Below are 15676 nucleotides of genomic sequence, written 5' to 3'. Positions count from 1 at the left end.
TGGCTTAAAACCAACAAAATAATGTTCTGGAGTGGCCAAGTCAGAGTCCAGATCTCAATCCAATTGAGATTTTGTGGCTGGACTTGAAAAGGGCTGTTCACTCATGATCCCCATGCAATCTGACTGAGCTTGAGCAGTTTTGTAAAGAATAACACAGAAAAATTGCAGTGTCCAAATATGCAAAGCTGATAGAGACCTATCCACCCAGACTTGAGGCTGTAATTGCTGCCAAAAGTGCATCTACTATATACTAACTTGAAGGTAGGCAAATACTTGTGCAATCAATTATAGGTGTCCCCCTTTTTTCGAACGTTCGCTTTACAACAACTCGCTGGTACGAAAGACCTACATTAGTACCTGTTTTCGCTAACCAAAGAGGATTTTTGCTTTTATGAAAAAATGCCGGCTTCATACGCGTGCCTACCCTGAGAAAGACTACAATGACCGTGAAACCTTGTGCAGGCAGTTGTTTGCGCATGCGTGTATGTGCGTGTGCGTACGTATGCGTGTAGGTGCGTAGGCATATACGTGCATATGCGTGTACATGCTGATTTTTTTTCTCTCTCTCTTCCCAAATCGATTTTGGCTCGCTGTCTTCCCAATTTTGATAAGTGAAATTACACCGTACATACAATATTTCTGCTTTATATAGACTGTGTATTTATCATATAATTCCTGCTTTTGCTATATCTTAGTGTTATTTTAAGTTTTATGTGTTATTTGGTTTGATTTGGTAGGTTTTGTTTGGGTCTGGGAATACTCAAAAATTTTTCCCATATAAATTAATGGTAATTGCTTCTTTGCTTTATGCCATTCTGGTTTACAAACGGTTTCATAGGAAATCTCTACCTTCGGTTTGCGGGGGGGACACCTGTATTTTGTTTTATATTTGTAATTAATTTAGGTCACTTTGTAGAGATCTGTTTTCACTTTGACTTGAAACTTTTTCTGTTGATCCGTGTCAAAAAAAGCCAAATTAAATCCATTGTGTTTCAACGTTGTAAAACAATAAAACATGAAAACTTCTAGGGACGGTGGTGAATGCTATTTATAGGCACTGTATGAATGTAGTTTTATTGAAGCAGAAGAGATTAAGAAATGAAATACTGGTATTAAAATTAGAAAGATGTGGAATAATGCTTTCATTTGCTGAGGGAACTAGAACAAGGATAATCACTGCTTTTAATGTTAGGCACATATACTCAGCCATTTATTAGGTACAGGTGTCCCCCGTTTTTTGAACGTTCGCTTTATGACACCTTGCTGTTACGAAAGACCTACATTAGTTACCTGTTTTCGCTAATAGAAGGTGTTTCACTGTTAAGAAAAAAGGCGGCGCACGCCCTGAGCAGCCGAGCTCCTCCCCCAGAACTGCATTCTAGCCGGCATTGCTTAAACATGTGCCTGTGAGCATCTGTGCTTTATGTTGATTTATTTCGTGCATCCGTTAGCAAGATGAGTTCTAAGGTATCGGAAAAGCCTAAGAGAGCACGTAAGGGTGTTACACTTAGCATAAAGCTGGACATAATTAAGCGTTTTGATCATGGTGAATGAAGTAAGGACAAAGTGAGTTTGGCTAAGGAGGCTGGGTTTGTGGAAGTTGACAAAAATGATGTTGAAGAGTTTTTGGCATCCCATGACCAAGAACTGACAGATGAAGAGCTGATGAAGAGGAAAAGATAACAATTGAAACCGAACGCAGTAGCGAATGGCCCGAAAGTGAAGTCGTCCAGGAACTGAACTTGAAGCAATTGCCTGAGATTTTTGCTGCAGTTGACAATGCTGCAATGATTGCAGAAAAGTATGTCTTTAGTTTTGAAAGGGTTTAGGGCATATTTGCAGGATGATTTGAGTGCTTACAAAGAACTGTATGATAGAAAAATGTGGGAAGCTAAGCAGTCAAGCATACTGTTGTTTTTCAAGCCTTCTATATCAGCCACAGCAGACGATGAACCTTGACCTTCAACATCGAGGCAGGCAGACGTAGAAGAAGGTGACCTGTCTCCCCTGATGGAAATAGACGACGATGAGATGACACCACAGTCTCCCACCATCCCAACCTCTGACGACTCAGCCTAACACACCATCATCAGTGTGCTGGCTGTCTCCCCTATTCCAGTAAGTGAAACTACACTACATACATTATTTCTACTTTATATAGGCTGTGTATTTTATGTGTTATTTGGTATGATTTGGCAGCTTCATAGCTTGAAGGTTGCTGGAGAGATTGCTTCTGATGAGAGCACTTGCGTCGAGTCTTTGTACCGAGAGCGCTCGCTTGAGATTTTCGCTGCGGTGGACAGTGCTGCAATGATTGCACAAAAGTATTTCTACTTTATATAGGCTGTATATTTATCAGATCATTCCTGCTTTTACTATATATTACTACTATTTTAGGTTTTGTGTGTTATTTGGTAGGTTATTTTTTGGGTTTGCGAACGCTCAGAAATTTTCCCCATATGAATAAGTAGTAATTGCATCTTCACTTTAAGACATTCCAGTTTACAAACCATTTCATAGGAATGCTCTACCTTCGAATAGCGGGGGAAACCTGTACACTTGTCCACGTGTTAATGCAAATATCTAATCAGCCATCATGTGGCTGTAGCTGAATACATAAAAGCATGTACACGACATGGTCAAGAGGTTCAGTTGTCATTCCAACCAACCATCAGAATGGTGAAGAAATGTGATCTAAGTGACTTTGACTATGGAATGATTGTTGGTGCAAACACGAGGAAATCTGCAGATGCTGGAAATGCAAACAACACACACAAAATGCTGGTGGAACACAGCAGGTCAGGTAGCATCTATAAGGAGAAGCACTGTTGAAGTTTCGGGCTGAGACCCTTCGTCAGGACTAACCGAAAGGAAAGATAGTAAGATTTGAAAGTAGTGGGGGGAGGGGGAAATGCGAAATGATAGGAGAAGACCGGAGGGGGTGGGATGAAGCTAAGAGCTGGAAAGGTGATTGGCGAAAGTGATACAGAGCTGGAGAAGGGAAAGGATCATGGGACGTGAGGCCTCGGGAGAAATGGGGGGGGGGGCATCAGAGGGAGATGGAGAACAGGCTGAGTGATGGGCAGAGAGAGAGAAAAAAAACAACTAAATATTTCAGGGATGGGGTAAGAAGGGGCGGAGGGGCATTAACAGAAGTTAGAGAAGTCAATGTTCATGCCATCAGGTTGGAGGCTACCCAGCCGGTATATAAGGTGTTGTTTCTCCAACCTGAGTGTGGCTTCATCTTGATAGGAGAGGAGGTCATGGATAGACATATCAGAATGAGAATGGGACGTGGAATTAAAATGTGTGGCCACTGGGAGATCCTGCTTTCTCTGGTGGACCGAGCATAGGTGTTCAGTGAAACGGTCTCCCAGTCTGCATCGGGTCTCACCAATATATAAAAGGCCACACCGGGAGCACCGGACGCTGTATACCACACCAGCCGACTCACAGGTGAAGTGTTGCCTCACCTGGAAGGACTGTCTGGGGCCCTGAATGGTGGTGAGGGAGGAAGTGTAAGGGCAGGTGTAGCACTTGTTCCACTTACAAGGATAAGTGCCAGGAGGGAGATCGGTGGGAAGGGATGGGGGGGACGAGTGGACAAGGGAGTCGTGTAGGGAGCGATCCCTGTGGAAAGCAGAAAGAGTCGGGAGGGAAAGATGTGCTTGGTAGTGGGATCCCGTTGGAGGTGGCGGGAGTTACGGAGAATTATACGTTGGACCTGGAGGCTGGTGGGGTGGTAGGTGAGGACAAGGGGAACCCTATCCCGAGTGGGGTGGCAGGCGGATGGGGTGAGGGCAGATGTGCGGGAAATGGGAGAGATGCGTTTAAGAGCAGAGTTGATGGTGGAAGAAGGGAAGCCCCTTTGTTTAAAAAAGGAAGATATCTCCTTCGTCCTGGAATGAAAGGCCTCATCCTGAAAGCAGATGCGGCAGAGACGGAGGAATTGTGAGAAGGGGATAGCATTTTTGCAAGAGACAGGGTGGGAAGAGGAATAGACCAGGTAGCTGTGAGAGTCTATAGGCTTATAGTAGATATCAGTAGATAAGCCGTCTCCAGAGATGGAGACAGAAAGATCAAGAAAGGGGTGGGAGGTGTCAGAAATAGACCAGGTAAATTTGAGGGCAGGGTGAAAGTTGGAGGCAAAGTTAATGAAGTCAATGAGCTCAGCGTGTGTGCAGGAGGCAGCGCCAATGCAGTCGTCGATGTAGCGAAGGAAAAGAGGGAGATGGATACCCGTATAGACTTGGAACATGGACTGTTCCACAAAGCCAACAAAAAGTCAGGCATAACTGGGACCCATGTGGGTGCCCATGGATACACCCTTGGTTTGGAGGAAGTGGGAGGAGCCAAAGGAGAAATTATTGAGAGTAAGAACTAATTCTGCTAGATGGAGGAGAGTGGTGGTAGAGGGGAATTGGTTTGGTCTGGAATCCAAAAAGAAACGTAGAGCTTTGAGACCATCCTGGTGGGGTTGGAGGTATATAGGGACTGGACGTCCATGGTGAAAATAAGGCGGTGGGGGCCAGGGAACTTAAAATCATTGAAAAAATTCAAAGCGTGAGAAATGTCACGAACATAGGTGGGAAGAGATTGAACAAGGGGGGATAAAACAGTGTCCAAGTATGCAGAAATGAGTTCGATGGGGCAGGAGCAAGCTGAGACAATATGTCTAACTGGACAGGCAGTTTTGTGGATCTTGGGTAGGAGGTAGAAACGGGAAGTGCGGGGTGTGGGAACTATGAGGTTGGTGGCAGTGGATGGGAGATCCCCAGAGCTGATCAGGTTGGTGATGGTATAGGAGACAATGGCCTGATGCTCCTTAGTGGGGTCATGATCAAGGGGTAGATAAGAGGAGGTATCAGAGAGTTGTTGCTGTGCCTCGGCCAGGTAGAGGTCAGTACGCCAGACAACAACAGCTCCCCCCTTGTTTGTTGGCACTAGATGGGGTGGTTTGATCAGAAGCTGCTGATCTCTTGGGATTTTCTTACACAACAGTCTTGAGTGTACAGAGAATGGAGCCAAAAACATCTAGTGAGCAAAAATACCTTGTTAATTAAGTGAGAGAAGCCAGAAGAGAATGGCCAGACTGGTTCAAGCATCAGGAAGGTGACGATAACTCAGATAATCATGTGTTACAGTAGTGGTGTGTAGGAAAGCACTCCGAATGCATGACACGTTGACACTTGAAGTGGATGGGCTATGGCAGCAGAAGACCACTCCAGGTTCCACTCCTGTACCTGTTAAATTGGCCACTGATGATAAACCTGATTCAGAATCTGACCTAGCTGTGTGCGCTTGACTTGTTTAGATTGTCTTCCATACAAACATGGCTGCTCTATTGATTGAGGGGTTGCAAATAGAATTAACATATTATCACCAGTGCACATCCCTATTCAGACTTTATGGTGGAAAAAGGTCATTGAAAAAGACCTAAGGTCAACTGTTCTGTAGTTGTATTTAATTTTAAGCATGTCAGGGTTTTAGTTGGTGGATTAATATAGTTTGTCTGCTTGTACCTCTTTTTCTCCCCTCCCACTCCCACCATGTACTTAGTGAAAGATTGAGCGTGATATCTGAAGCTGACTTCTCACTTGGTGAACAATTGTAGATTGGGATTAAAATGCACCAGACCATGCTCTCCTGTGATGTCAAAACAACTATATAAACAAGCATTAGGCTGTTGCCAGAAGCTGCACCAACTGGAAACAAGTAGCTTTCTAGGCATGCAAAATCTCAGTGAAGATATTTACTCAGTTTCAGTTCATAGAGTATTTCCAGAGTGTGAGATGAGTTGTGTAATAGTGTGGAACAGTTCACCAAAAAGTAAATATCAAAACATGATAAGCATTTATCTTTAAGAAGTGGTGACTTGAAATATGTCCATGCAAAATAGTCAAGGTATCATGTATTTAAATTTAGCACAAAAAGCAATTCACTATCTTAAAATATGAAAAAATAATGGAAGGGACTTGAATCTTGAAATCGATCTATTGTCTAAAGTAGTCAGTGTTGACTGTAAGTTTCTGTTTACTGTTTTAGTTTACAAATAATCCTTTGTTTAAATTGATGTCACCTTTTATTAAAAACATCTGTGTAGGCTAGTCAGAACCCATGGCCAATAGCAGAGGTGCAGGCACAGCTGAGAGATCGGTATGCCTTCTATTCTGGGGATAAGACAGTTCTCAGATAAATAGGAGCTGCACTTTCTCATGCCATTAGCAAGGCAAAATGTGATTATTCACAGTCATTTCTGTGATACCAGAGACATAAAGGGCATGTGGGAGGACGTTCAGACCATAATGGACTACCCTGTGCATCAACGACAGTGATGCTTCTCTTTCTGATGGACTGAATGTCTTTTGTGCTTGGTTTGATGCACAGAATGATGTTCCAGCAAGGAAAGACCCCCCCCCTTCCCCCCCAGGGAGTAGGCACTCTGTCTGGCTGATATGAGAAAGACCCTAAACAGGGTTAATCTACATAAAGCTGCAGGTCCTGATAACATACCTGGTCAGGTGCTGAAGGACAGTGCAGCCCTGTTAACTGAGGTTCTAACAGACATCTTCAAAATCTCTCTTGAACAGTCCACTATCCCCTGAGGCTTCAAGGCACCCACCAGTATTTCAGTGCCCAAGAGGTTGAAAGAAACCTGCCTCAACGAATACCGTCCAGTGACACTGACCTCAATAATAATGAAGTGCTTTGAGCGGCTGGTAATGGATCATATTAAATCCCATCTCCCTGTTGCATCGGACCCTTTCCAGTTTGCATATTGCTCAAATCAGTCCACTGACACCATAGCCTCTGCATTCCACTCTGTCCTGTCCCACCTGGAAAATGGTGCCTCATGTGCCAGGATGCTGTTTATTGACTTCAGCCCGGCGTTTTAATATGATCATCCCTCAAAAGCTGGTAGGTAAACTGTCCTCATTGAATCTCAACACCTCTCTCTGTTGCTGGATCCTGAACTTCTTGACAGAAGGTTACAGTAAGTCCGTGTTGACGGAAACATCTCTAGCTCCTTCTCGCAGAGCACTGGCACTCCTCAGCTGAGTGCAAAGCCCACTGCTGTTCACTCTGCTGATCCAGTTCAAACTGAATCATCATGTTCAGTTGGCGTCATCAACAGCAACAACAGAGAGGGAGTTGACTAGCTGGTAGAATGGTGAAAGCACAACATCTTGGGAGTCTCAACGTGGACAAGACCAAAGACATAATTGTGAACTTTAGAAAGGTTCAGGCTGACCACTCTTCACTGCATATACATGGCTTCTCTGCAGGGAGAGTTAGGAGCACTAAGCTTCTGAGAGTGAACATCAACTCACACCACCTCTACACCACTTCTTTGGTCCAGAAAGCACAACAGCATCTCCACTTCCTGAGGAGACTGAGGTGAGTGACGCTAGCCCCTCACCATTTTAATCAATTTTTACAGCAGCACAGTAATGTCTGACTAGCTGCATCACTGTCTGGTATGGGAATTGCAAGGCATTTGTCCACGTCCTTACAAAGGATCGCAAAGTCTGCTGAGAGGATCATTGGGGTCTCTTCCACCCTTTAAAGGTATTTATTAGAAGTGCAAGGTATTGTCAGTGATCCCTCCCATCTGTCCAAGAATCTCTTGGAGCCCCTAGGCAGGAGGTACTGTAGCATTAGGACAAGAAACAGCTTCTTTCCCCCAGGCTGTAATGTTATTGAGTTATCTGCCACCATCCAGGTCTCATCAAATATGAGGCACCAGTATCATAATACTGTTCAGTTTTTAACTTGTATCATATATTCACCTTATTATAAAGTAATATTACCACAAGCAAGTTAACAGGTGTGTTAAGTGTGTGAGTCATATGTGCCATGTTGTGCACCTTGGTTTGGAGGACCCTTTGTCTGGCGGTATACATGTGTTCAGTTGAATGACAATAAACTGAACTTGTTCTTAATTTTATCATAATGTCAGTATAAGTAACAGCGATACTATAACAGCCTTTTTCCATTCTGTATTACTCTGACTATTATGGCAGTAGTTAGTCTGAAGCTAACTGAGGAACATTTAATACTTCTCAACCATCAGGCTCTTGAACCAAAGGGGATATCTTCACTCAACTTCATTTGCCCTGTCATTGAAATGTTTCCACAACCAATGGACTCAATTTCAAGGATTCTGCATCTCATGTTCTCTATTTATTGCTTGTTTGCTTATTTATTTATTATTTCTTTTTAATATTTGCTCAATTTGTTGTCCTTTGTCTTTCATTGATTCTGTTATGGTTCTTTTTCTATGGATTTATTGAGTATGCCTGCAAGACAATAAATCTCAGGGCTGTATATGGTGACATGAGTACTAAGTACGATAATAAATTTACTTTGAACTTTGACCAATTTAATTTGCTGTGAGGTTTTTAAGAGCACCTATCATCCAAGATATTGCGCGCTCTTCCTGCTAGGTATCTGAGCAGCATTCTCCATTAATCTGTGCTTACAAAGAACCTGACTTGTACTCCCTAGCTGGAGGCAACCTATAAGTTCATTTGGCAAGAATATATATTTGACTTTTGAAGATGGGGTAATGTCATTGACATTGCTGGGAAAGGTGATCCAATACTTTACCAGGCTATTACCCCCAGCCTTGAAGCTCTGGCCATACTCCAGTGGTGAGTGGGCTACGTTGTTGTGTTTGACTACAAAATTAGCTTCATCACAGCAAGTGATTTCAAGGAAAATGCTTCAAGGATATTCTCAAAAGTTGACTTGGGAAAAACAATACATATTTTACAATCCTGTGAGTATTCTGGCTCATGATTGTTCAAAATGGAAGGAAGAGTATTTAGGAAGGTATTGAGTATCTTAAAATCAATGAGAACTATATACAAATAGAAGCAGGAACAAGCAACATCTCAAACAATTCCCACAACTACCCCATTAAGTACCACCTGTTCATCTTTTTGGATTTTGCAATAGACCATTCAGCAATCTCAGAACCGACTCATCCTTGACTCTGAAGGGCAGTCTGAAAAAGGAAGGTAGCGACTTAAACATGACTTTTTTTTCAGAAGATAAGTGGGTATTAGTAATTGTGCAACTGCCAACTGATGTGAAAGTGGATTACATTGCTTTTGTGTTCTTTCCTGTCTAACCGGATATGGAATGGAGTTTTATAAATTATGTTTAACTTGGCAATACTCTCAGTGCTTGGATCAAAAGTAGTGTCACTTTTGATTTCATGCAGGCAAACTTAGCTGGTCTGGAATTTATGACATTTATGGTTGACCCATTTGATGTATTTTGGTAGTGTTGATAAAGGTGTTTCCATAGTTTTGGTACCATTTACAATTTGTGTGACAGTTATTGCCATATGTATTCCTGTGCCAACCTTGAACAGTTAATTTCCGTTGATCGTTTGAAGATGATAGGCTTTCCTGAGGTTTTGGATGCATTATTGTGGAAAATAATAATGCGCATTAAATTTTCAAGGCTGCATATTGTTGTACATTGATGGCATTGGTGCCAGTACATTTGAAAATTGTTGGGATTTTCCAATGGAGCTTACTGCAGTGTTTACTTTTTCCTAATGTATTGTATGATATATTAATTTGACTTAGAACTTGCTTATTTTGAAAAGTTCATTTTTAAGCATAATTAAGTGCCAAAGCAATAAGGTGAAGGAACAGATTCTGTGGGGTATTGTTTAGTGTGGCTACTTAACACATTAACTTTGAAAGGTTTAACCATGACAACTCTAGACAGTTATTTAGGACTCTTCATCCTGAAGTGGTTTTACCACTTGGTTATGGTTATCAAGCTGAAGAATGTTTCAAAGGTGTCATTAGATTGCCTCTTTGCTGACATTGAATACAGCTGCACCTCAAGGGTGTGTTCTTAGTCCACTGCTCAGTTTTTCTCTACATTCATGACTGTGTGGCTGGGCACAGCTCAAATACCATCTATTAATTCCCTGATGACACCACTGTTGTTGGAATCTCAGGTGGCTGTGGGGAGGCGGACAGGAGTGAGATAGGACTGGTTGAGTGGTGTTACAACTACAAACTTGCACTCAAAGTCAGCACGACCAAGGAATTGATTGTGAACTTCAGGAAGGAGAAGTTGCAAGAATACATACTAATGCTTATTGAGGGGTCAACAGTGGAAAATGTGAGCAGCTTCAAGTTCTTGGGCATCAACATCTCAGAGAATCTATCTTGGGCCCAGCGTATTGATGCAAACATAAAGAAGGCACACCGGAAGGCTGTACTTCATTTGGAGTTTGAGGCAATCTGATATATCACAAAAGACTCCAGCAAACTTTAACAGATGTACCATCACCAGGTTGCATCGCCACCTGATAAGGAGGCTCCAGTGCAGAGGATCAGAAGAAGCTGCAGAGTATTATAGATACAGCCTGCTCCATCAAATGCTCAAGCTTCTGTAGCATGAAAGATGTCTTTAAAAGGCAGTGTCTTGGGAACGCGGCATCCAACATTAAGGACCCTCATCACCCAGGACATGCCCTCTTATTACTACCATCAGGGAGGAGGTGCAGGAGTCTGAAGATGTACATTCAACATTTTGGGAACAGTTTCTTCCCCTCCCCTATCATATATTTGAACAGTCCATGAATCTATTAACACTACCTCACTATTCCCCTTTAGTATGATTTATTTATTTTATTTCTGATTGTAACTTGTAGTAATTTTTTGTCTTGCACGGTATTGCTGTCGCAAAGCAACATATTTCTGATGTATGTCAACGATAATAAGCCTGATTCTGATTAGATAATAGCATGCATACATTTTTCTCCCAGCTCTAAGTGCCAACATGAGTAAATTCGCCAAATTCTTCTCACCAATGCTCAGTTTAGATTCTGTCATAATAGTTTGGTACAAATGTGAATAAAAATACTGAATTCCTGAGAATAGGCAAGAGTGACTTCTTTTGTGGCAATGAAATCTTTGGTCTTGTGTGGCATTAAGGGGCAGGAATAAAGTTGAAGCTATTGGGATTAATTGGAGAGAATCCTCCACTGACTGGAGTCATAATCACAACAGTGAATGGTTGTGGTTGGTAAAGGACCAGTTAAAATTGACATCAGACATTGGAAGAGGTGATTACTCAGTGATTAATGTTCAGTTGTCATTGCATCACCTTGAATAATTAAGCTTTCAGTGCTTTTTTGGAAAAATGACTTCGTAACATTCTGGCTTGGATTAGTTTATGCCAAACAGTGATCTCTATCAAAAGAGGGTATAATCTTTAGATCTTGACATTCAACTTATTTATTGTAGGAGGAACCTTAATCCTTAGTATTCTCAGATTTTTTAGGATGCAAATGAGGATTAACATTGACCAGAGATGTAAATGTAGCTGGATCAGTCAAAATTTACAGTTGACTAGATATTTGTAGCTCCACTGCTGGACACCGGATAAAGTCCAGAAAAACAAGTTTGTATGATTTTGTACCTTTCCAACACCTGAAACATTCACTTTTTCATTATTGAGCAGAATTTCTAAAAACTAAAAGATGTATTGTTGCAACTCACCATGTTTCTTTCATTAGCAACGGTCAATTTCAAACCTCTACATTGTAGGAGAAATGCAGCAGGTGAGATCATGGTTTCCAGCAATATCAGTTACCCAAATTTGTATATTGCTGAACCTTTTTGGTTGCTGGCCCAAAATCCTAGGTCCCTACTTAACAACAGTGCTATGATGGTACCTATAGCATGAACGGCCTTGGTTCAAGAAGATAAACATTAGCATTACCCTCCACAGGGTAAATACACAAAACAAATTAATTCTCGCCTTGCCAGCAATGCCCAAATTCAACAAAAAAAATCACAGAAATGATCAGTTATCACAGCAAAATCCAGAGATTAACTCACAACTGTATAATCAAATGTCAGCTTTCAAAGCCAGTACTTTTCACACAAGGGAAAAGAAGAGATCCCACATTAAATCTTATTATTGGATGCTTGTTAATCATGTTTGAAGTAACATTATATGCCTCTGAAATATGGCAAGACATTAAGTTTGTCACCTGTAATAATTCGAGTGACTGGAAATAGAGAGTGTTTTTTTTAAAATCATTAAAAGTGATTTAGGGGGTTCTGGTGATGTCATCGTCAAGAATGGCAGCTTAAGTCACTAGCTCCTCCGGAAAAATGCGTATTAAGCCCCGTTATTCCATCAAATATAATATTTTTCGAAAAATATTTGAACTGAAAAGAGGGGCAAGAATGGGGAAAAGGAACAGAAATAAAAAAAGCAACACTGCGGAACCTGCGTCTGAGAGGAGTGCAGTGAGCGGCTCTCTGACCCGACCGCGTGTGAGCGAGGTGGCTACTGGGCCTCATTCAGGCGAAGCGGCGAGTATCTTCGAAATCTTGAAAGAAATAATGGAGGTCCAGAAAGAAATAAAGCAGCAGCTCCGGCATATTAAGGCAGAGCTCGCCAGCGTTAATCAAAAAATAGCAGTGGCAGAGACTCGAATCGAGAAGGTGGAAGATCGTGTTCAAAACGTGGAACTGATACTGAGTAAGACAATAAAAATATTACATCACCAAGAAGGTAAACTGCTTGACCTGGAGAGAAGATCACGGCGGAAAAATATCAGAATCTACAACGTTCCCGAAGGAGCGGAGGGTAAACTCAAAAAGCTACTGCGGGACGCGCTGGATATTCCCTCGGTTATGAAGCTGGAAATCGAGAGGACACACTGCGGGCTGTTTCCGAAACCTACCCAGGACAGAAAGCCATGCTCTATAATAATTAAATTCCTTCGGTACAGCACCAAGACGCAGATTCTACTAAGGGCCTGGGGTAAGAAGAGAGTGTTTTTCGACAATAAATTAATATATTTCGACCAAGATTACCCCCCTGCGGTCCTGCAGAAACACAAAGAATACTCTGAAGTAAAGTGAGTACTAAAGCAAAATAAGATTAGATTTCAAACTCTGTACCCTGCTAAACTTCGAGTGTTTTATGACAACGGGACGCGGTTGTACCAGACGGTGGAAGAGGTGACTACAGATATGAAGGCCAGAGGTTTTCCCGTCAGTGTCACCAAAATGAAGGAAAGCCTGACTGAGAACTGTCCCGCTCTGCTTGGGAAATAGTGCGAGAATCGAGAAGGCAGGAAACGGGAGGAGGCCGAGAGAAATATATCAGGAAGAGACCGGGAGTTTCCCAAAGACAGTCCTCACCCCCTTCAGAAGAGCCATAAGGTTTAGCTAACTTTAAAAATGTTGAGAAGCTAAATGAAAGCAAAAGTACACGGTGATATACCTATCTCGAGAAATACTTATTATAATGTGGATTTTATATTACTTAGTTGTTATTCTTTATTCGCTCACTTACTCCTTTTTCCCCACCAAAATGAGAATATATATATGTATGTATATGTGTATGTGTGTGTGTAATGTATATGTGTATATATAGGAGTACACAGGGAAATCTTTTCTGTGTAATGGATTTGTTCACTGACTTTTATGAATACTGTATTGGGGGCCCTCAACTCACAAGTAGGAAGGGGTTATCCCCCACAGCTAGACATTTCCTCTAGCTCAACACAGGGTCATCTACTAGTGACCTCAGCCTTGGAATCACACGTTTGTTACCATTTTTGTTGTTATCTGCATTTCTTGGTTCTTATTTGTTCAGGGAGTAGATCGATTAAGTTTTATTCTAATTTCAATGGTACATTGACAGATAAATACAGATGGCTAAGGACAAGGTAAAATTCATTTCTTTTAATGTCAATGGGCTATTAAATCCAGTCAAACGTAAGAGAATTTTATCCAATTTGAACAATTTGATTCGTACTGGAAAAAATGGTTTAACTAAATAATGCCTCATAGGTCTGACTTTATTCTCACAAATCAATGAATCTGTTGTAAAAACAAAAGATCACTCCCTACTTGTACATAGTTCTTCCCTTTTACTTGTTTTTTCTCTCCGCTCTTTTCTATAAGTGTGTACCTCAGATAAATACTTTGCGGAGATTTGTGATATATATGATTATATGATATATAGGTACAATGTCTGAAACACATCTTATGGAAATGTTTGTTTGATGATGAACTTCAATAAAAAATAAATTACAAAAAAAAGTAATTTAGACAAGTGTACTGAATAAATTCTGTGGTTCTTCTTAACAAGCTTTCAATCTCATTTTCTTTGCAGATTCTTCACCATGATTGATAAAAGCATTTATATTGTGCAAGGTGAAATAAATAGTGTTGTTGGTGCCATAAAACGAAATTCAAGATGGACTACACATACTCCATTGGTAAGTTTTAATGTTGTTTTTGCTGTTCTGATAGTTTACAAAAAGATAATTTGTAGAAAAAAAATGCAATGTTGACTGATTAATGTATTTTTAGCAGATTATCCTTGAACCTGTTTATAGGGTTGGCATTAGATTAATTCTTGTCCGCTAGTCAATTCTGAAGTTATAAGTTCTCTTTATGATATTAGAAAGATTTTCATAATGGAAGCAGCACTGATGTGCTGACAAGTCATAGACCTTGGAAAAGTAGAGACCATGCTTTAGAAGTTACTTTATGACATCCCTGTAGGACCATTATTTTCTGCTAGTTTAGGTGGTTTATTTCCACCGTTGTATTTCACAATGAGCTCAAAAGATAACTCATTACCTTCTCAGTGGGATGAGTGGAATGATTTCGGTAGGACATGTTGATTTTTTTTTTTGGTTTTTGTTTGCACAGTCCTGTCGGGTCTATGCTTGGTAAATTCAGTAGTGTTGGGCTCAGTAAAGAAATTAATTTATTTTCATCATTTGCTTGTGTATGTTCTTTTAACTTTCAAAAAAAGCCGAAAAACTAGTCATCCTTTGTCCTTATTTGAGTTGTGAGTTGCATGACAATTTCAGTTACTTTTGATATATTTAATCTATTTCCTTAATGACCTTATACTTAGTGCTGGGAAGTAGTGAAGAGAATAATTAATGTACTGTAACTGTAATAACATTGCACAGCTGTGAGCAGCAATTTGTTTATTTAACACCTGGAAGAAAAGGCTTCACCAGGGTGGTCCCTCATCTTTTTAAACACAAACTCCCATTGCCCATCACCTCTTTCCCCTCTCACCACCTACCGCCACTGTCTCTCATTCTTTTAGAAAGGTACTGATGTCTGGGGTTGTGGCACAGGTGTTGGCCGTTATTGGATATTTCGTTTAAACAGACCATTCATCATGAGCTCAGACAATACAGCCATGAAAGCTGTGACTGAGCCCCTGTGCAGTGATATTTAAACCTGACAGCAGAAACAATTCAACAGAATAGTCTTTTCTGCTACTCCCTGGCCCCTGGTGCTGTGGTCACTTTTGTTGTGCTTAATGTTGTTTGAGACTTTCATGAAGGCTTTTCACTTGGTTAAGGGAGTAAAATCTTTTTCGGTGAGTACTTTTATATAGTTGCTAATTCAGGAGCCAGAATGCTTAAATCATTTGCTATTAACTTCCCTTTGACCATAGGTTGATATTTATTCATGAGGATCTGTCTGGTGGGAGGAGATCCCTTATGATTGGCAAATTTCTTCACTTGTATGTCTCATTGCTTTGTAGTTATAATGTGCAAGTTTTTAATGTGGTTCATGGAGACAACCTAACCATATAGTGACAACATTAGAAGATGCCAAGGGGGCCCTATGCTTGCACA

The 15676-nt window shown here is 41.0% G+C and overlaps 1 protein-coding gene across 5 annotated transcripts in view; it reads left to right on the top strand.

Moving 5' to 3' along the window:
- gbf1 (golgi brefeldin A resistant guanine nucleotide exchange factor 1) overlaps positions 1 to 15676 on the top strand; it is a 266769-nt gene that overhangs the window by 11395 nt on the left and 239698 nt on the right. For all 5 annotated transcript variants that reach the window (XM_073025342.1, XM_073025339.1, XM_073025341.1 and 2 more), the window contains exon 2: positions 14179 to 14284. In XM_073025342.1, the coding sequence (XP_072881443.1) occupies positions 14179 to 14284 (106 nt within the window). The remainder of the gene's footprint in view (positions 1 to 14178; positions 14285 to 15676) is intronic.

This window comes from Hemitrygon akajei, chromosome 21 (assembly GCF_048418815.1).
Source record: "Hemitrygon akajei chromosome 21, sHemAka1.3, whole genome shotgun sequence".
Taxonomy (NCBI): Eukaryota; Metazoa; Chordata; class Chondrichthyes; order Myliobatiformes; family Dasyatidae; genus Hemitrygon; species Hemitrygon akajei.
Note: the sequence above shows the minus strand (reverse complement) of the source record. Positions and strands in the feature narration are given on the sequence as shown.